At 53.5% G+C, this 21065-nt stretch overlaps 1 protein-coding gene across 1 annotated transcript; it reads left to right on the top strand.

Annotated features, from left to right (window-relative positions):
* Positions 1-221: 221 nt before the first annotated feature.
* EI90DRAFT_3295482 (uncharacterized protein) lies at positions 222-1010 on the top strand (the record flags this gene model as incomplete). The annotated part of the gene is made up of 4 exons (XM_039067457.1): positions 222-419; positions 616-850; positions 897-915; positions 946-1010. Exons 1-4 carry the CDS (start codon positions 346-348, stop codon positions 1008-1010), a joined length of 393 nt encoding a protein of 130 aa, XP_038907760.1. The 5' UTR covers positions 222-345.
* Between the last annotated feature and the right edge of the window lie 20055 nt (positions 1011-21065).

The following is a 21065-nucleotide window of genomic DNA, read 5'->3' as shown; positions in this document are numbered from 1 at the left end:
GGGGAAGAGCACATGCAGCCTATGCGGCTTGCAGGGTCTCCGAGTATATACAATAATGTAGCGCTGTTGCGCGAAGTTACAAACTGATTATAATAGACTATGTTACAAGTGATAACAAGAGTAAGACAAAGTAAAAGAGTTAGGAGGGGGTGCATAAGCAGCCTCCCTTCCTTACGCTCTCCTCCCTTGCGATATTAATATCGCAACAGGAAGGCGTGTACCAAAATGTAAAAAACGGTCCAAGAGATTCAAGAGAAACATAAAGAAATTCAAGGCAATTAGGCCTCGGGGCAACCAGTAGTGGCATTACTGTAAGTTAAAGGTGAAAGGTGGTTAGGCCTTTCAATGTCGGTCATCACCAATGAAGTTAGAACAAAAGGGGTTCAAAGGGGAGTAAAGCAAAGCGGTCAGGCTCTTGGGTAAGAATTAACGCAAAGTGATTAGGCTTTTGTGACGAAAGCAGTCAGGCTTTCATTGTGAAGTAAGGTGGTAGGGAAAAAAGAGCTTCTAATAATGTGTCAGGGCACAGCCCCTGACCCCACACACCCTCAGGTACCCTTCCCCTATTTTCTCCTATTTTTCCCTTCACTATTCCACAATCCCGCATGCATGCAGACTGTGGGAACGTTCTGGGCGAGTTACTCGCCCAGAAACCATCACAGCCACAACCGTGGGAACTTTCTGGGCAAGCTGCTTGCCCAGAATCTTCCCACAGGGGGGGGGGGGTGCCAATTATGGAAAGTCGGCAAAGAGCCGAAAACTGTATAGTTCCTGGCTCCCATTTGTAGCGGTGTCACAGGAGGTTGAGAAGGTTACCCTTCTTCTCAACTCATTTCCTGTGAAGGCAAGTGTAACTAGCAACTCCCAAAATGCGCAGCAACTCTTTTCCTGTGAAGGCTGGGGCTAGCCCCCTCAGTGAGTTTGAGGATCTCGGATTGGGACTAGATACCCCAGCGACTAGGAGGATCCCCCTGGGCCCATCACGGAATGAGGGCCAGGCCCTGACATAATGCCACATGTAGTTAAACCCTTTGTACCGATTATTGTGGTGGCAAAGGAGAATATAAGTGGAGGCGGTCAGGCCTCTGGACAGTGAAAAAGAAGAGAAAAAAAATTAATGGGGTGGTTAGGCCTCCATAAATTTGATCATTAACGATGACGAAGTCGACGCTTGTTAGCCACTGGTCCGGGGTCGGCACCAAGGGTTGCCATTGCAGGCCGCTATAGGCCGTGATGGCCATGATGCTGCAAACAAGGCCCAAGGGTAGGGCATTTGGCCTCAGCGACTCTAAAGGAGCGCTGTGCCCCCTAGCTGTCTCTTGGCCCTCATTTCAGACTGACTGGGGTTGCCTTGTTGGGGTCAGGACTTAGAGGGTCATGGTCAAATCGATATTAGAGCTAAGGTACAATAAAGTATCATACAGGATATATATAGGGAGAAAGAAAGAATGGAAGCAGACCCGGGCCAAAGGCTGAGGGGTCCGGAAGCAAAAGGGAACAAGGAGCGGGGTTGGCCGCACAGCGGCTGGCAATGACCGAGGGTCAAAACAAACAATAACAGATAAATAAAGGAAGGAGCATAGGGCTGCCATAGCGGCGCTGGACTCGGAGTTGGGCCGGAGTTGGGTGCGGGAATGGTAGTGGCCCTGTAGGGGCCAAGTGGGCAGGGTAGAGGAGTTGTGCTCAGCGCGGTGCTGGAGGCAGACTCAGGGTGGGGAGGTTGGTGTGGCAGTGGGGGAGTCGGTCTAGCATTGGGGAACCACAGGCAAGTGGAGAGTGAGCGGGGAGTCCTCAAGGAGAATAGGGATGAGGGTTGGGGCTCGCACTCATGCTCGCATAGCGGGAATGGGCTCGGGCGGCATCGGGACAGGCGGCTAACGGGCCGGAATACATGGCCATGACAATGCTAATGTTTTTAAAACAAAGGCAGTTAGGCCTTTTTTGGTTTGCCCTTTCGGGCTGCGGTGCTGTCAGGGACAGTACAGGAGAGGCAGGGGTAGCGGCTCAGGCAGCGGTGGAGTAACGGGAATGTATAGCGAATGGCCCTCACTTGGGCTCACATCCCTGTCTGGCTTCTTAGGCTGAAGCAGTAGTGATTGTTATTAGAATGGAAGGCTAAACTAAACTAAACTAAGCTGGAGTAAGATACTTGCCTGAAGCAGTAGTGAGAAGAAGGCTGCTTCTTTGGTTCTGCTTCGGCTCGGTTTATATACAGGCAGGAACAGGTCATGTGGGGGGTGCCATGTCAGCCCAGGTGGAGCCAGGGTATCGCAGATGGCTCCGCAGGCGATCCCGAGTGTCAGAGGGGAGAAGTACAAATGAGGATGCACGGCATATCTGGCAGCACAGTACCCACACAGAGTACTCGGTGTCAGACACGTCTGTGCTACATGGGTAAGGGGAGAGGTCGTCCATATAAAGAAAGAAAGGAAAGAAGAGAGGGGAAGAAGGAAGACAAAGGACAAAGTGAAAGAGGGAGGAGGAAAGAGGGGCAACGGGAGGGCGCAGCGCGGAGCGGGGCGGCATGCCCTGACATCACCCCCTCCTTAAGCTGCTTCACCTCGAAGTGGCTAGGGGGTTTTCTCGCTCTCTGCCTGGGGCATCTGGGTGTGCTCTGTGGAACTCCTCGATCCGGTCGTGCATGTTGGCCAGGTTGTCGCAGGGGAGCCACTTGTTTTCGGAGTTTGGCCAGCCTGTGAACTTCACCAGATACCAGAGCTTTCTGCAGCGCCAGCAGGAGTTGAGGACCTGTCAGGGCACACCTGCCTGACCTGGCCCCAGCTGACCCGGTCCCCTGTCACCCACCTGACCCGGCCCCCCGCTACCCACTCCTTCCCTACTTCCTCCTCCCTTTTCTCTTCCTCCCTTTCTTTCTCCTTTTGTCAGGGACATGTCTGGGGTGGAGGGGGCCCGGATGTAGTGCCCGGCAGAGGGACCCTCTTGGGGAGCGAAGCGGGTGTGCATACTGACGGGCCCGATCTGGGACTGTAGTCCCTGGCCACTTAGACTGAAGTGGAAAACGTGAATTGTTATTAAAAGGAAGAACTACACTACTTACCTGAAGTGGAAAATGTGAGAAGAAGGTTACTTCTTCAGTTCCCACTTCAGGTACATTTATGTACATGCGGCTTGGGTCACATGACGGGTGCCACATCATCTACGGAGAGAGCCACAGCCATCCAGGTATCCCCGCGGGGGATCCTGAGGGCATCCACTGCAGGCGTGCGTGCTAGGTGTAGTGGGAAGTCGTCCAGGGTGTCCGAGCCGGATGGGTCAACAGTACAATGATACAAGGGAAGGTGGTCCGTGTAAATAGAAAGAATAAACAGAAGGGGAGAATGAAATAAAGGAGAAAGAGGAAAGAGGGAAAAGGGAGGAAAGGGAGGAAGGGGAAGAGGGAGGAAGGAGGAAGGAGGAAGGAGGAAGGAGGAAGGAGGAAGGAGGAAGGATGGGTAGCAGGGAGTGGGTGAGGTGGGCCCGGTTGGGCCCGGGTGGAACCGGGTCAGGCGGGTGTTCCCTGACACCTTTCTCTTTTCTCTCTTTCCTTACTTATTACATGGATGACTTCCCTCCTATCAGTGTACCATTGGCCCAGCTGCAGTATGACACGCCCGGACCCGCTGGGCAGCCTCCTGCACACTGGGCGCTCCTGGGATCTCTTGCGGAGATACCCAGATGGACGTGGCTGTGTGCATAGATGACATGGCCTTAACTACATGTATATAAACACAGCCTAAGTGGGAACTGAGAAGCAACCTTCTTCTCACACTTCCCACTTTAGGCAAGTAGCTTACATTCCCCTTGTTAATAATAATAACACACTTCCCACTTTAGCCTAAGTGGCCAGGGACCCTTGTCTGCTTTGGGCCCGTTGTTATGCACACCTGCATCACACCCTACCGGGCCCTCAGCCCCGGGCAATATACCCGGATGCTCTCGACCCCGGGTTGGTCCCTGACAGGACCTTCTCGACCTCGTACTCTTCTCCTCCGTCTATGATTTGGGGGCCTGGGCAGGGGTCGGTGGGTCATTCAGCGATCCCATCTGGGCAGTAGGGCCGGATGTTCGTCACTGATACCACTGGGTGGACTCCCCTTTGTCGTGCTGTGAGCTGGAGTTTGATGGTGGCAGGGGATACGACCTTGAGGATTTTGAAGGGGCCGGTCCATTTGTGGTCTAGCTTCTTGGTAGGGCGGTCCATGGTGTAGTTTTGGGTGCTGAGCCAGACTTGATCGCCTTCTTTGTACTCAGGTGCTACTTCTTGGTTTCGGTCATAGTAGCAGGCCATCTCTTCCGCTGCATGCTCTAGCGCCGCCTTCGCCTCTTCCTGCATTTTCATCAGTCTCGAGGTGAACACATCTGCGGCTTCGACTTCTGATGCACGTGTGGGTTCTGTCCCCATCCTGGGGTGTTGGCCTGTGTCAAGCTCAAAGGGGGTGCAGCGGGTCGAGGCATGGATGCGGTTATTATGGGAGAACTCCGCTAGCGGGAGCCAGTCTGCCCAGTCATCCTGGTGGTGGTTAACAAACACTCAGAGGTAGGCTTCTATCTCCTGATTCACTCGCTCCATCTGTCTGTCTGTCTGCAGGTGGTAAGGTGCTGAAGGGGTCAGCTTGACTGCTAGTAGGGCCGCTAGCTCTTTGGAGAACTGAGAGACAAAGGCACTCCCTCTGTTGCTGAGAATCTCCTTGGGGAGCCTGTGATGCTTCCAGACATGTTTGAGGAAGAGTTGGGCGATCCCAGCCGAGTCTACCGCCGTGACTGTAGGGATTGCATGGATGTGCTTAGAGAGGCAGTCCACCACCACTAGGGTGGCATTGTAGCCCTTTGACTCAGGGAGCGCTCCGATCATATCCACAGAGATTACCTGCCAGCACCAGGTGGGGATCTGGTTTGGCTTGAGCTTCCCCACCTTCCGTGAGGGGAATGACTTGACTCGATTGCAGGTGTTGCACCCCACCATGTAGTGGCCTACATACTCCGCCATCCAGGGCCACCAGTAATTGCAGGAGACGAGCTCCAGGGTTTTCCATCGCCCCAGGTGTCCTGTCGCCTGCGCATCGTGGTGTAGCCGCACTAGGTCGTGGCAGAGTTGCAGGTCCTTCGGGATGTATACCTTTCCCCGGTAGAGGACCAACTCTCCATCTCTGCTCCATTCATCCGTCCTGAGGGTTCCATCTCCCAGCTCCTTCAGCGCTTTCACTACCTTCTCATCACGGTCTCTCGCCATGCGTATTCTTTCCAGGATGGCCGCCTCTTCTCCCTCCACTGTGATGGCCTCGGTCATGCGGGCTTCAAACCATTCTGGCTGTAGGAGGGTCAGGCTGTCATTGTCATCCCTTCCTTTCAGGTGGTCGGCACGGTGGGAGAGGGCATCCGGTTTCCCCATGAGTTTCCCTGGTCAGTGGATGAGGGTGAAGTGAAAGCGGGACAGAAATAGTGACCACCATGCTTGGCGGCGATTCAGCCTCTGTGCAGTGTGGAAGTAGCCTAGGTTGCGGTGGTCTGTGTAGATATTGACCTTCTCCTCAGTGTTAGAGATGGGCGGATTCAGACGACTCCGGAGTGGAATCGGAGACTTAGCGTGGAGGGACCTTGGCCTCAGCGACTCAAGCGGAGCGCTGTGCCATTGCTGTTTGTCCATTTGGTCCTTAATTTCACAGTAGGCAAGCAGGAAGTCTCTAGGGGCATTTCAGGTCGATTTCGGACTGAGCCCGCTATGAGTATGTACAAGTGCCGATATATATAATGGAGGGGGCAAAAGCACAAGGAAGCGAAGGGGAACTGAATCGGAATGGAGGCGTCCGAACGGGAACAAAGGGATGTCAGAAGCGGAGCGGTACCAAAGGTCATAAGGCAGAACCTGTGATACGTCCGAAAGGAGGTAAGGAGGGCGAGGCCCAGAGGGGCAGGAGGATGAGGGGAAGTGGGGATGATGACTACTGGCTAAAATGGGAAGAAGCAGCAGTCCAAATAGGGATGAGGGAGAAACGCAAGAAATACATTACAAGTGGTGAAAGTGCCGAAGATGATCTGCAAAGCTCGGAGGTTGCGGAGCTTATGGAGGCAGGGTTGAAAGTCCGAGGAATATTGGCAATGGTGTTTACATAGTATGAGGTCACCAATGCAATGGACTAAGACCGAGGTGGAGTCAAAGTCTGAGGTAGGAACTATGACGGAAGCTTGGAGCAAAGGTACGAGCGGTGCCTGAGTATGAAGTACAGGTCAGCGGCGGAAGGTTGTAACTTGGCTGGAGGTCGGTGGAAGAGGACCAGAGGGAAGAGAGGGGAAGGAAGAGAGGGGAAGGAAGAGAGGGGAAGGAAGAGAGGGGAAGGAAGAGAGGGGAAGGAAGAGAGGGGAAGGAAGAGAGGGGAAGGAAGAGAGGGGAAGGAAGAGAGGGGGAAGGAAGAGAGGGGAAGGAAGAGAGGGGAAGGAAGAGAGGGGAAGGAAGAGAGGGGAAGGAAGAGAGGGGAAGGAAGAGGGGAAGGAAGAGAGGGGAAGGAAGAGAGGGGAAGGAAGAGAGGGGAAGGAAGAGAGGGGAAGGAAGAGAGGGGAAGGAAGAGAGGGGAAGGAAGAGAGGGGAAGGAAGAGAGGGGAAGGAAGAGAGGGGAAGGAAGAGAGGGGAAGGAAGAGAGGGGAAGGAAGAGAGGGGAAGGAAGAGAGGAGAGGTGTCAGGTCCGAAGGTGGGTATCAGAGCGGTCGGGAGAAGAGTAGGAGGATGACGGAAGGGTGGAGGTGTTGTGAGGAGGGAGTGGAGGAGTATGAGGAGGAGTAGGAGGAGGGTGGCGAGAGGGGTGGTGTTCGGTCCGAGGTGGTTATCGGAACGGACGGAGATAGGACAGGAGAGTGACGGAGGAGTGGAGGTGGCATGGGAGGTGAAGGGTGGTGTGGTGCCAGGACCGAAGGTGAATATCGGAACAGACAGCGGTAGGGTAGGATTCCGGAGGTGGGGAAGGAGGAGGTCCGGAAGTCAGGGTGGGGTCGGGTATGCATGGATATGACACTCAGCCCCTTCTACAAAATGATGCCACTCTTCTAGTGCTCGGACTATCGCAAGCATTTCTTTGTTGTAGATTTCGTAGTTGCGTTCTACTTCAGTGAAGCTCTTGGACATGAAGGCGATAGGGTGGAACTCGCCGTTGGTTTGGAGCTGGGACAGAACAGCGCTGGTGGCGAAGTTGGAGGCATCGCATTCAAGTTTGTTGCAGTTGTGGCATAGGCCTCATCGCGGGTCAGCCCTTGAATGGTCAAGGTCCATTGGCTGAGGGAGCGGAGCTGGGGGGTGCGGGGCTGTGGCTGTGGGGGTTACGGGGGCGGTGGTGGATTGCAGTGGGGGTCCGGGTGGCAGGTGTGCGAAGGGCTGGGGGGTTGTCGGTGGCGGTCTTGTGGGGGGAAGGGGCAGTTTAAACAGGGGGAGGCAGGGTTGCGTCGCCTGGAAGTGCCGCCACTGGTTGTTGAGGAGGGTGGCTTCCCGTTTCCATTCTGCCCAAGTCCTTGGCATGGGACGCAGGTGATAGATGCTCTTGTGGAGCCGCGTGTTGATCGCTTGTTCAAAGCAGTCTACCAGCCCCATGTCACCTAGCCACAAGGCAGGGCCGTGGATCTTGAACTCCTGGATAATCTTATCCACAGAGTCGGTACCTTGCCACAGGGCGGCAAGCTTCTGTCGGGTGGTGGTTTCACGGTTTGGATCTTGGAACATGGCATCGAGCTCTGCCATAAAGTTGTCCATAGTGATTGCAGGAGATCCCACCATCAGCAGCATGATCGTGCACTGTGTCGCCCATGCTCCTGCAGCTCCTCCTTTCATGTACGACAAGATGAAGAGGATCTGGGACAGAGTGTTGGGGAACTCTGCCATGCGGACATGGAAATAGATCCCGCATTCTGCCTTGAAGCGGTCGAGGTCCTTGCTCGTGCCAGCAAAGGTGGTGGGTGCGGTGACTTTGGGTGCTTTGGGTTTGGGTTTGGGTGTGGGTGCGGGCGCGGGTGTGGGTGCAGGTGGTGGGTTTTGGATTCTGCTCTCGAGGATCGCTTGCAGTTCCTGGAACCTGGTCAGCAGGTCCTGGTACTGCTCCTCGGTCACCATGCTGGAGGAGGTGGAGGAGACTAGGTTGAAGCCTTCTTCTGCTGTCAGGGACCGTGCAGGAGAGGTGGGGGTAGTGGCTCGGGCAGCGGTGGAGTAACGGGAATGTATAGCAAATGGCCCTCACTCGGGCTCACGTCCCTGTCTGGCTTCTTAGGCTGAAGCAGTAGTGATTGTTATTAGAATGGAAGGCTAAACTAAACTAAACTAAGCTGGAGTAAGATGCTTGCCTGAAGCAGTAGTGAGAAGAAGGCTGCTTCTTTGGTTCTGCTTCGGCTTGGTTTATATACAGGTGGGAACAGGTCACGTGGGGGTGCCATGTCAGCCCAGGTGGAGCCAGGGTATCGCGGATGGCTCTGCAGGCGATCCCAAGTGTCAGAGGGGAGAAGTACAAATGAGGATGCATGGCATATCCGGCAGCGCAGTACCCACATGGAGTACTCGGTGTCAGACGCATCCGTGCTACATGGGTAAGGGGAGAGGTCGTCTGTATAAAGAAAGAAAGGAAAGAAGAGAGGGGAAGAAGGAAGACAAAGGACAAAGCGAAAGAGGGAGGAGGAGGAAAGAGGGGCAACAGGAGGGCACAGCGCAGAGCGGGGCAGCGTGCCCTGACAGGTGCTAGGTCCGGGCATGTTAGCCTGCAGATTTGTCGAAGGCCCGGCTCCATCATCCTCAGCTGCTGCCATATGCTGGCGCTGAGCTGCAGGGAAGTGCCTTGTTGTCAAGGTTGCAGGTGGAATGGCTTCAGTCTGTTCCACAAAACTTGACTCTCCACTCATTGATGTATCCTTGGAGTCGAGGGGAGGAACAGTGCTCACCTCTCGAGGAGGTGGTGGAAACCCCTGGACGGGGTGGGATGTGGGCGGTGGTGGTGCAAATTCGCCCACTTGTAGCCTGGATAGGCCATAAGCGGTCATATTTGCCGCTTTTCTCACCTTAGCCTCTTTGGATGGGTGGTGTTTCCAAAACGAGGTCAGGATGTATTTCATTCCTGCCTCTTTGATAATGCCAGGCATTTGAACCATTCATCTAGTTCAGATATGGATGGTTTACATCCGGGCATGAACTTCATCTCATAGAATTGAGCATGTCGAGCATGCACTTCTGGTGGGGCATTATCAATGCTGTTCACAGCGTGTTTGTCGATCCAGTTAAGGTCGATAAGAAATTTGAACCCATTGAGCATGAAATGGGTCCATCGCCATTGGCAAATATCATTTTGGCCCCGCATAACCCATAGTTGTCCACAGATAATGACTCCATCCTGGAAATCATTAATGGAGAACGACCCTGGAATAGGGATGTTTCGCCACATCCCAGTGGAAGGTTGGCGACTCTGGTCCGGCAATTGGAACCATGAGTACTCTGAGGGGATAAGGTCACGATCATCATCGTGTTGGGTGGGCCCTTGAGGTCCTGGGGGAATAGGAGCAGCGAGAGGGCCATAATGGCCATCTATTAGTTTTGAAAAAGGCACCTGCATCCCCTTAGGGGGTGCCGGTTGAGATGCACGATTGTGTACTGATATGTTAGACGACGTCAGAGGGGCTCCTTGGGCCCTCTTTGGGGGTCCCAGTACCATGGCATCCTGTGCAACTGGTGCCTTAAAGGGGACTTTTCGAGGCCAGGCATCCTCGAAAGACTTTACTTCCGCAGAGAGGTCATTGCTCTTGCGGCAAAGGTAGTCTCTATGATGAGAAACGTCTTTCAATGCATGATCGAGTTTCACCACCTTGATCTTTACATTAAAAAGTTCCTTGTGAGGCAAGGTGTTTTCTTTGTGTAGTCGATGGGTTGCTTCCTGGGACTGGGATAGCTTGCCATTGATCAAGCGAATGCGTTTGTTAGCTTCCTTAAGGAGCTGTCAGAGACCAGATTCGAGACGAAGGAATGTCTCCGTAACGGAGGGCTTCGGCCTCAGCGACTTCTGCCAAGAGCGCTGTGCCTAGTGACACGTCCGTGCCCTAACTTACTGACTGGCAATTAGAACCTAGGGGGGTAACTCTAGTTGATTTTTCCACTGGGGCGTAACCTATGTACAAGTGGGATATATATATGGTTACAGCGGAGACGGTTCCGCAATTGGTGGAGCCGAATGGAGCGGAGCTAACGGGGTTTAACATTAGCCGACTGAATATTACCGACGAGTCGGTTCGCGGGGTTAGCGGAAAGGCAGGCAATAACCCAGAAACGGAAAGGAGGGATAGGCCCGAAGGTGGGCTCTGCAGGGCAGGCGAGTGTATTGCCCAGCGGAGGCGGGGGTGCGCTAGCGGACGTCGGAGCTGTCCGGAAGTCTTCGGGGCTCCGTACTTAGGGAGGCGTAGGTAATAAATTGAAATGAGGGGGTGGTGACCATCGAGGGGTGCCGAGAGGATTGCGGAATACGGGGGCTCCGAGGTTAGTGAGGGAGGAGCGGAGTTGGAACGGAGGGATCGGAGGGACTGGAAGTCGATGGCCGGGGATGGATATGACAGTATCCCCTTCTTAGGCCTGAACCCTTGAAGGCCCAGAATTAGTAAGACGAGGGGAGCTGCACTTACAGGAAGAAAAGCAAAATGAGGAAATAAAAATGAAAACGGAAGTGAAGAGCGGAGGGGAAAGGAGAAATGGGAGAGGAGTCGGGGTTCCTAAGGAGCTTCGGGTCCAGGCTTCGCTGGATACCGAGAGTGGAACGCTTCGACGAGGTCGGAGGCGTGATCGAGTTCGCCGGCAAGGAGCCATTGTGTCTCCTTGTCGGTCCCTTCATAGCCTAGCCATTTGACCAAGTAGAGCAGCTTGTTGCGTCTACGTCGGTCGATCTTGGAGTCGAGTATTTCCTCGATCTCGAACTCCATTTCGCCTTCGATCTCTACGGGAGGCGGAGGTGGCTGGTGGCGGTTCGGAATGGTGTTCGGGAGGATGGTTCGATCTGCGAGACATGGAATACCGGGTGAATGGCTTGCATGTTTTCCGGCAGGCGGAGAGTGAGGGAGTGGGTTCCAATGCGGGCAATGATCTCGAATGGGCCGAGGTTTTTCTCGGAGAGCTTTTTGGAAGGTCGAGTGGAATGGAAGTACTTGGCCTTTACGTAGACCGAGGTTCCTACTTCGAAAGCTGGGGCAGAGCTCCGGCGAGAGTCTGCCGGGCCCTGATAACGGATCTGAGCGAGATGCATTTCCTCGCGAAGGAAGTGGTGGAGGGAGTACTCTTGGGCACATACCGATGTCAGGTCTCGCTCCGGGTGGATGGTGATGTTCGGATGGTAGCCTTTGTTGGCGAAGAACGGGGAGACACCCGTGGTGGCATTCGGAGCGTTGTTGTATGCGAACTCTGCGAGAGGCAGGAGTTCGGACCAATTGTCCTGCTGGTAGTTACTGTAAATGCGCAGGTACTGCTCGAGCGTCTGGTTCATCCGTTCGGTCTGACCGTCTCCTTCCGGGTGATAACCGGAGGTGAAGTGGAGGCGGATGTCGAGGGCCTTACCAAGTGAACGGAAGAAATGAGAGACAAACTCCGGACCCCTGTCGGAGGTGACATGGGATGGAACTCCGTGCTTGGAGAACACATGGAGGAGGAACAGCTTGGCCAGTTCCGGAGAGGTGATGGTATCGTGGGTAGGGATAAAAATGCACTGTTTGGACAGGCGGTCCACGACGACCAAGATGGAAGTGAATCCGGAAGAGGAGGGTAGCTGTTCGACGAAATCCATGGAGATGGAGTTCCAAGGACGTTCGGGGATGGGGAGTTGTTTGAGTAAGCCGTAAGGCTTATGACGGGGAACCTTGGCGCGGGCACACGAAGTGCAGGAGGATACGTAACTCTTGACGAAGTTACGGATGCCCGGCCAGGTATACTCACGACGCACTAGATCCAGAGTCCGGTTTTGCCCGAAGTGTCCGGAAAGTTGGTGGTCGTGTTTGTCTCGCAAAACACGAAGACGGAGATTGTTAGAATCCGGCACGTAAATGCGATTGTCCAGCCTTAAGAGGCCTTCGGCATCAATGGACCAGCGGGAGTTGGGGAGGTTGGGGGAAGCGAGATGAGAAGAGATTGAGGTGTCGGAGGAGAGGGAGGTTAGGATGTCTCGATGAAGAGCCTCTGTGTCGACGAGTACGGCTGCTCGGATTACTGTGGCAGCTAGGAACGTAGCTCGTAAGGACGCAGTGAGCTGCTCCGAAGTGAAGACCGGTCGGAAGTTCTGCGGATTGATGCGAGCGTAGTCCATATCCCCTTCTTTGGGATAGACGTCCCAGCGTCTTGTCAGCGCATCTGGTTTAACTCCGAGTCTTCCAGGACGGAATCGGACTGTCATGTGGAATTGGGAGAGGAACTCTGACCAGCGGGCTTGCCGCCGGGTCAAGAGTTTGGTGGTGGAGAAATACTCGAGGTTCTTGTGGTCGGTGACAACGTCGATTGGGGTTCCTGAACCTTCGAGGTAATGGCGCCATGATCGGAACGCATCATGAATGGCGAGCAGTTCCTTATCATGGGTGTCGTAATTGAGCTCCGGCGCCGAGAGTGTTCTTGAGCGGAAAGTGACGGGGCGAATCTCTCCATCATCACAGCGAATGGAAAGGATTCCGGAGATCGCGTAATCGGAGGCGTCGGTTTCTACAATGAGGGGGGCGTCGGGTAGCCAATGTGTGAGGATAGGAGCGGAGGTGAAGGCTTCTTTCAAGGTGTTGAAAGCAGAGCGGCAATCGTCAGAGAATAGCCAGGGGGCTCCTTTATGCGTGAGGCGTGTCAAGGGGACCACAATGTCGGAGTATTGGTGAATGAAACGCCGATAGAAGTTAGTGAAGCCAAGGAAGGATTGGACATCCTTGACTTTATGGGGCTCGGGCCAATCTTGGACGGCTTTGACTTTCTCGATGGACATGGTGAGTCCGGAAGGAGAGAGGCAGTAACTGAGATATTCCGTAGTGTCCGTATGGAACTCGCATTTCTTCGGATTGGCGTATAGGCCGTGTTTGCGGAGTCTCCTAAGAACTTCTCGGACATGCTCCTGATGCGAAGCCATGTCTTCCGAGTAGGTAAGGATGTCGTCTAGGTAGACTACCACAGAAACGTCCAAGAGGTCGGCAAAGATCGTGTTGACGAATCGCTGGAAAGCCGCAGGTGCATTCGTGAGACCGAATGGCATGACAAGCCACTCATAGGAACCATAGCGCGTGCGGAAGGAAGTCTTCCATTCGTCGCCTGCTGCAATGCGAACCAGGTGGTAAGCATGCCGGAGGTCGAGTCTGGTATAGACCGTGGCATGGCTAGGTGCGTCAAGGAGGTCGGAGATGCGGGGAAGTGGGTAGCGATCCTTTTTGGTGATCTTGTTCAGCCCTCGGAAGTCGACGCAAAGACGGAGGGATCCGTCCTTCTTGCGGATGAAGAGGACCGGTGCCGCGTGAGCGGAAGTAGCGGGACGAATGAAACCGGAGGCCAGGTGTTCATCTAAGAACGCCCGGAGGGCCTCGAGTTCCGAAGGAGAGAGAGAGTACATGGTACCCAAGGGTGGGGAGGTGCCTTCCTCAAGGTCGATCTTTAGGTCGTGCTCACAGTGCGGTGCCAGCGTCGAGGCTTTGCTCTTACTGAACACATCCGCGAACTCATGATACTCCTTCGGAACGGCCAAGAGGTCGACGGAATCGGTGTGGGATGAGGCAGCCCTCAGGCGGCTTTCCTCGGAAGGGATGGTTAGGCTGAAGGATACCGGTCCTTCAAGTCGGCAAGCCTTCGTGAATGCGGAACAGCTGATGAACTCGATAGATGGCAATGGAGGAGTAACAGCCTGTGACCGAGGTGCTGGCGAAACATCAGATGGTTGGATGTCGGACGACAGCAGTGGTGCCGGAGACGACGGGGGAGAGCTCGGAGTGACTGTCTTAGTAGGTTCGGAAGTTCGGAACGTAATACTGCTTGAGACCCAGTCAATCAACGGATTGTAGCGGGTAAGCCAGTTGTGTCCTAGGACTAGGGAACATGATCCATCCAGCGATGTGACAAAGAAAGTCGTGGGGGTGATGTTTCCGGAAGCGAAGCGGAGGGGAATATCAACGGCATGGGTTATGATCGAGTTGGTGCTACTGTCGAATAGGCGTAGTTGTAGGGGTTTGATCTGGTATGTCTTCAAGGCCAGCTTTTTTATGAAGGTGTCGTCGATGAAGCAGTCCGAAGACCCAGAATCTACGAGTGCGGGTACGTTCTCATAGGAGCGGAAAAGTTTATTTTGTGTCCTACTATTGGACGGAGGAGAAACAGGAGGAGAAAAAGAAGAGAAGCGGAGAGAGGTGGATCGATCTACGGAAGCAGTCGAAGGGGGCGGAGGAGAGAGTGGTACATCAGCAACACTATCTACAACGGGTAGAACATTGCCCGAAGGGTCAACATTGAAAGGAGAAAATAGACCATTTGAAAGAGAAAAGGAAACGGGAATGTGGAGGGAGGATAAGTCGGAAATGGAAGACGCGTTTAAACGCACTTCTTTGAGTGCACAGAAGGAAGGATCGCAACCCCCGGTCCGTGCGGAGTCCACAGGGGTGCGGACTAATTTTTTGTTTCTGCGGAAGCGGATCCTTGCTCCTCGGTCTGGGCCGAATGGGCCTTAGACGCGCGAGAAGAAGACTTGGGACAGTCCTTGACCATGTGGCCAGACTGACCGCAGAACATACAAAGTTTCTCATCGAGACGACGCTTATGCTCTTGTGGCGTGAGCTTGCCGTTGTCTCTGAGTTTAGAAGAGAGGTCCGGTTTAACGGAGCTGGCCTCGGACTTCTTATTGTCCTTCGGAGGCCTACTACCGGAAGCGGAGTTAAAAGAGGAGGAGGAAGGGATGGGGTCGGAACGAGAAGCGGCGGTGGACTTGTCGAAAACGTTAGAGGAAGAGGGTTTCGCATGACGTGTAACTTCCGATTTACGCTCCCAATAGCGTGCATCGAGAGTTTGGGAAAGGGTGCGAAGCTCAGAGAGAGTAGAGGGTTTACCTACTCTGGCAATATCATCCTTGATACGTTCCGGCAATCCGTTGTAGAAGAAACGACGAAGCGTGGCTTCTCCGTAACCATGAAGTTGAGAGGCGTGTCGATTGAACTCGACGACGTATTTGTTGATGGTGCCCATCCTTCATGTCCAGTGTCATCAGTTGAACCTCGGCGTCGCCCACAGGATCGTGAGGGCCAAAGTTAGTTTGAAGTTCATTGACGAACTCTTGATAGTCGTTCATCCATCGTGGACGAAGCGTGGAATTCTGGTCGAATAACAGGTCCGGCTCGAACCAATCGAGGGCCATTCCCTTGAGGTAGGACTGCGCAAATATGACTTTAGCGCGGTCGCTAGCGAAAGCGAGGGGACGGTCCTGGAAATTGAGCTCGCATTGGACCAAGAATACTCGGAGTTCTCGGGGATCCTTTCCGTCGAACTGTTCGGGTTCACGGACCTTGGTCCGGAGAGCAGAAGATGGTGGTGGTCGTCATCGTCCGGTGTGACGAGCCAGACTGGCAATGGCTTGGGCCAATTGTGTAATGGCCACGTTGGAGGTGGGTTCGGCATCGTCGGTGGTTGGGACAGTGGGGATGGGAGGATCAGCAGGAGGAGGGTCGACGAAGTTGGGGACCTTGGAACCGAGTCCAAAGAAGTGGACGGGATCTATGGGTTGTTCCGTGGTGTCTCCGAAGTCGGAGTCTGCAACTGGTGATCAATTCCTAACGGGGCGCATGGTCGGAGTCGATGGGAGAGGGGTTTCAAGGTTAGAAAAGCTTCGAAACTCAACTGGGTTTCTCGCCAATCGACTAGGACCAGGCTGAGAGGGTTCTGGGGAAGGTGAAGCGGAGTTGGGAACTAATGTGCGTAGTTGCGAACGAGTGCGAAGGACTTTTGGTGCCATACAAGACGTGTACTAGTCAGGGAGTAGAAAAATACTGTCAGAGACCAGATTCGAGACGAAGGAATGTCTCCGTAACGGAGGGCTTCGGCCTCAGCGACTTCTGCCAAGAGCGCTGTGCCTAGTGACATGTCCGTGCCCTAACTTACTGACTGGCAATTAGAACCTAGGGGGGTAACTCTAGTTGATTTTTCTACTGGGGCGTAACCTATGTACAAGTGGGATATATATATGGTTACAGCGGAGACGGTTCCGCAATTGGTGGAGCCGAACGGAGCGGAGCTAACGGGGTTTAACATTAGCCGACTGAATATTACCGACGAGTCGGTTCGCAGGGTTAGTGGAAAGGCAGGCGATAACCCAGAAACGGAAAGGAGGGATAGGCCCGAAGGTGGGCTCTGCAGGGCAGGTGAGTGTATTGCCCAGCGGAGGCGGGGGTGCGCTAGCGGACGTCGGAGCTGTCCGGAAGTCTTCGGGGCTCCGTACTTAGGGAGGCGTAGGTAATAAATTGAAATGAGGGGGTGGTGACCATCGAGGGGTGCCGAGAGGATTGCGGAATACGGGGGCTCCGAGGTTAGTGAGGGAGGAGCGGAGTTGGAATGGAGGGATCGGAGGGACCGGAAGTCGATGGCCAGGGATGGATATGACAGGAGCTGACCGAGTATTCCATCGGTTGAATATGTGTCAGGGCACACCCGCCTCACCCGGCTCCACCCGGCTCCACCCCACCCGCTACCCCCTTCTTCCCCTTCCTGTCTCCTCCTCCCTCCACTTCCCCCTCTTCTTATTTCTTCTCTGTCTCATTCTCTATTCTTCCTGTTTCTATTTACACAGACGACTTTCCTTGATCGATGTACTTGTCATATCCGTGCATACCCGACCCCACCCTGACTTCCGGACCTCCTTCTTCCCCACCTCCGGAATCCTACCCTACCGCTGTCCGTTCTGATATTCACCTTCGGTCCTGGCACCACACCTCCTCTTACCTCCGATGCCACCCCCACTCCTCCTTCCCTCTCCTCCCCTATCTCCATCCGCTCTGATACTCACCTCGGACCGAACACCGCCCCTCTCGCCACCCTCCTCCTACTCCTCCGCTCCGCCCCCACAAAACCTCCACCCTTCCGTCATCCTCCTACGCTCCTCCCGTCTGCTCCGATACTCACCTTCGGACCTGACAACTCCCCTTTCTGCCACTCCTTCCCTCTTCCCTTTCTCCTCTCTCTCCCCTCTGGTACTCTCCCGCCGACCTTCCACTGCTGTCCCGTACTTCGTACTCGGGCACCAATCGTACCTTTGCTCCGAGCCCCCGTCATAGTCCCTACCTCGGACTTTGACTCCACCTCAGTCTTAGTCCATTGCATTGGTGACTTCATACTATGTAAACACCATTGCCAATATTCCTCGGACTTTCAACCCTGCCTCCGTAAGCTCCACAACCTCCGAGCTTCACGGATCATCTTCAGCACTCTTGCTGCTTGTAATGTATTTCTCGCGTTTTCCCCTCATCCCTATTTGGACTGCTGCTTCTTCCCATTCTAGCCAGTTAGTCATCATCCCCACTTCTCACCATCCTCCTGCCCCTCTGGGCCTTGCCCTCCTTACCTCCTTTCAGAGTATCACAGGTTCTGCCTTATGACCTTTGGTACTGCTCCGCTTCTGACATCCCTTTGTTCCCATTCGGGCGCCTTCATTCCGATTCAGTTCCCCTTCGCTTCCTTGTGCTTTTGCCCCCTCCATTATATATATCGGCACTTGTACATACTCGTATTGGGCTCAGTCCGAAATCGACCTGAAATGCCCCCTAGAGACTTCCTGCTCGCCTACTGTGAAATTAAGGACCAAATGGACAAACAGCAATGGCACAGCGCTCCGCTTGAGTCGCTGAGGCCAAGGTCCCTCCACGCTAAGTCTCCGATTCCACTCCGGAGTCATCTGAATCCGCCCAGTTCTAACAGTACTACTAACCTGCCCACGACCCATGCACGACGCACCCAGCCCCAGATGCTCCAGACAACCCCCGGGTATGCCCAGCATGCGTGCCTGCAGCGGATCCCTTCAGGATCCCCCATGGGAATACCCGGGTGGCTGGGGCTGTGCATGGGGACGACATGGCAACTCTCATGTGACCTGAGCACCATGTATATCAACATACCTGGGGTGGGAACCAGAGAAGCAGTCTTCTTCTCACCATTCCCACTTCAGGGACATCTGCCTGCACCGGACCCGTTGCTGTATGCACCCGCTTCACACCCCACCGGGCCCTCAGTGCCGGGCAATATACCCGGACGCTCTCGACCCCGGACCGGTCCCTGACAATATGCAGCCGAAGCTTGCATCATTTCTGGCCTCAGGGCACATTGGGGTTATAAACCCACATATTCTGCCCGAAATTAGGAAAAGACAGGCCCATTGCGGCCATTGTCATGTCCAGGACATAGTTTTGCCCCACTTGACCCATCATTTGGGTGTCTAATGGTGGGCAAGCCACCTGGGTTTGAGGTGGAATATACTCACTGTGGATAGGTGAGGGTGGCCCGATACTGATGGTATTGGCTGTTGCTTTGTAGTCTGAGTGTTGGGAGTGTCATTAGGATCTGACAGGTGATTGCCAGATATTGATGGCCGTTGCCTGGGGAGCGCATTCGATTCAGGTAGGTCGGCATCCATTGCACCACTAGTAACTGAGGGGCTGTGCCCACGGTTATTTGTGTCGTCCTTATCTTTGTCAAAGATGCCATCCATTGATTCAGCCATAGACAAGTGGAAGAATGAAGCGAAATGGGGGGAAGCAGTTTCTTCCACCCCTCAGCAATATATATGGAAGAAGGAGGCGAAAATTTTCACCGTGGGAACCACCTTGCCTCCATGGAGGCAATGTCCCGATTTGGCAGTTAGTGCCAAAGGCAGCCTTCATAAGGTCACAGGACCAGTCCTATATGGGTGGCTCATTTAGGGCACTTGGAACAGGGAGTTTTAAGGGTCCCTCGTGTAATGGGAGTAGGAAATCGGCTTTCCTTACTCAAGCTTTTGACCGCTTCTACTCCATGTATTATTAGGTAGTTATCCAATGCAACTAATTCATCACAATTGGATAAGGGTTCCCAAGTAAGATCTCCAAGACCCCACTTGACACGGAACCACAGACCACCATCTGTGTCTCATGCATGGTCTGATATTTCTTGGACCAAATATTCCTGCTCTGGATCCTTGCCAAAGTCATAGAAGACTTGGGCTGCACATCCAGGGAATAACAAGGAATCATTTGGCTCATGGGGAGCCAGTTGGAAGACATGAAACTTGGGGTGGATTCCCTGGCTAATTAACTCATTTGGGAGTTTTAAGGTGTAATTAGAAGATTCCTTGAGAGCTTCGAGGATCTCATATGGCCCGACATAATTAGGGAGGAGTTTCTTGGCTTGTCCCTTGGGTAGGTTGAGATCCTTGGTTGATAAATAGGTGAGATCGCCGATTCTCAGTTTAGGCAGATCAGGTTGCCTATGCCGATTGGCCTGGACCAGTTGTTCAATGCGGCTTTTTATGATCGCATCATGAGTGCCTTGGAGGTTATCCAACACCTGTTGCACAAAGGTGCCTACCCCAGGGAGGTCTGTGGGTGGAACCTCCACGACCATATGGGGCACAGTCCCGTATATCAACTCAAAGGGAGCATATCCCATCGATTTATTGACACTTGAGTTTATTGCAAACTCGGTAAGGGGTACTTTAAGTACCCAGTCACGCTGGTCAGGACAAACAGCTGCACAAATGACTTGGACAACATTCTGAACCATCCGTTCAGCTTGTCCATCGCCCTCCAGATGGAAAGTGGTTGTTAGTTTCAGATGGACCCCCAGTAGCCTATGTAGTTCCATCCAAAATTTAGATGTGAATTTAGTGTTGTGATCTGACACTATTGACTTGGGGAGTCCGTGGAGGTGTACCACGCCTTTAAGAAATTCATATGCGAGTTCCAACGCATTTATGGTCGTGTTGACAGGTATCAAGTGTACCTGTGAAGTGAGATGACAGATAACCACCCATAGGTAGTTATATTCCAGGCTTTTAGGAAATGGACCTACAAAGTCCATTGCGATCGAGGACCATGGGGTCTCTGGAATCGGCAGCTGGTGCAACAGCCCAGGCTTACACTGTGTGGTCCTCTTAGTGGTCTGACACCTTTTGCATGAGGAGATATATTTCTCCACATGACGTACCATAGACCACCAGTAATATCTGCAAAGATATCCTAGTGTCTTCTGTAATCCTAGATGGCCCAGGATTTCGTGTGCATTCTGAATGGTGATCCCAGTCACCCTCTCCCCTTTATGAATGACGTCCGGGAGAACCAGCTGCGGTTCCCCTAAGTCATTCACTCTGGAAATAAGACCATCTGAGACCTTAAATTTAGGAAATTGGGAGGGGTTCTCCAGGATTCCTTGCCATGCACTCTGCCTGGTATATCCACTCCTTACAGCGACGAGGAAGCTCTCTTCCTCAATGACTGATCTGAGGTCTCCCTCATCAGTTACTATATCCGTGAGCATCAGCTTGCTCCTCCCTGAATTGCTCTCGGGGGGGGGGGTCCAAGATCATGGCTTCAAGCTCACAAACTTCGCTGGTTTCATGTCCAGTGACCAATCTCGTGGCCGCAAGGTGGATGCTTCCAGCTCTCAGGCAGTGAAAATACAACATTTCCTCAGCTTCTTCCACACAGCTTAGAGGGAGATCCTCCCCCAGCTTATCTATGTGGATGTCTGCTGAGATGAAATCATTGTAGTGTAAGTCTTCATCTGACGAAGACTCATAGTATCTGCTAAGGGCATCGGCCACTTTATTTTTGTGACCTTCGACATAAACTATGTTGCATTTAAACCCATAGAAGAAGTTTTGCCATCTTATATGGCAGCCAGACATGTGTTGTTTTTCTTTGAAGTACATGAGTGCTTTATGGTCTGTAATGACCTTCCACCCACCTGTAAGCTCATCCATCCACTTGGATAGAGCTTCCAGTACTCCCAAATGTCAAGAAGACGTTCCTTGGATAGGTCTGATTGCTATCCAGGCAATGCTGTTGGGTGGAGCTCGATGTTCCAGGTCATCCGATGGTGGGTCGGAGCTCCGAGGGTG

The sequence above is a fragment of the Cantharellus anzutake genome, assembly GCF_015039405.1.
Source record: "Cantharellus anzutake strain C23 chromosome Unknown EI90scaffold_235, whole genome shotgun sequence".
NCBI classification, from domain to species: domain Eukaryota; kingdom Fungi; phylum Basidiomycota; class Agaricomycetes; order Cantharellales; family Hydnaceae; genus Cantharellus; species Cantharellus anzutake.
The sequence above is the reverse complement of the archived record's forward strand: the minus strand, read 5'-3'. Positions and strand labels throughout refer to the sequence as shown.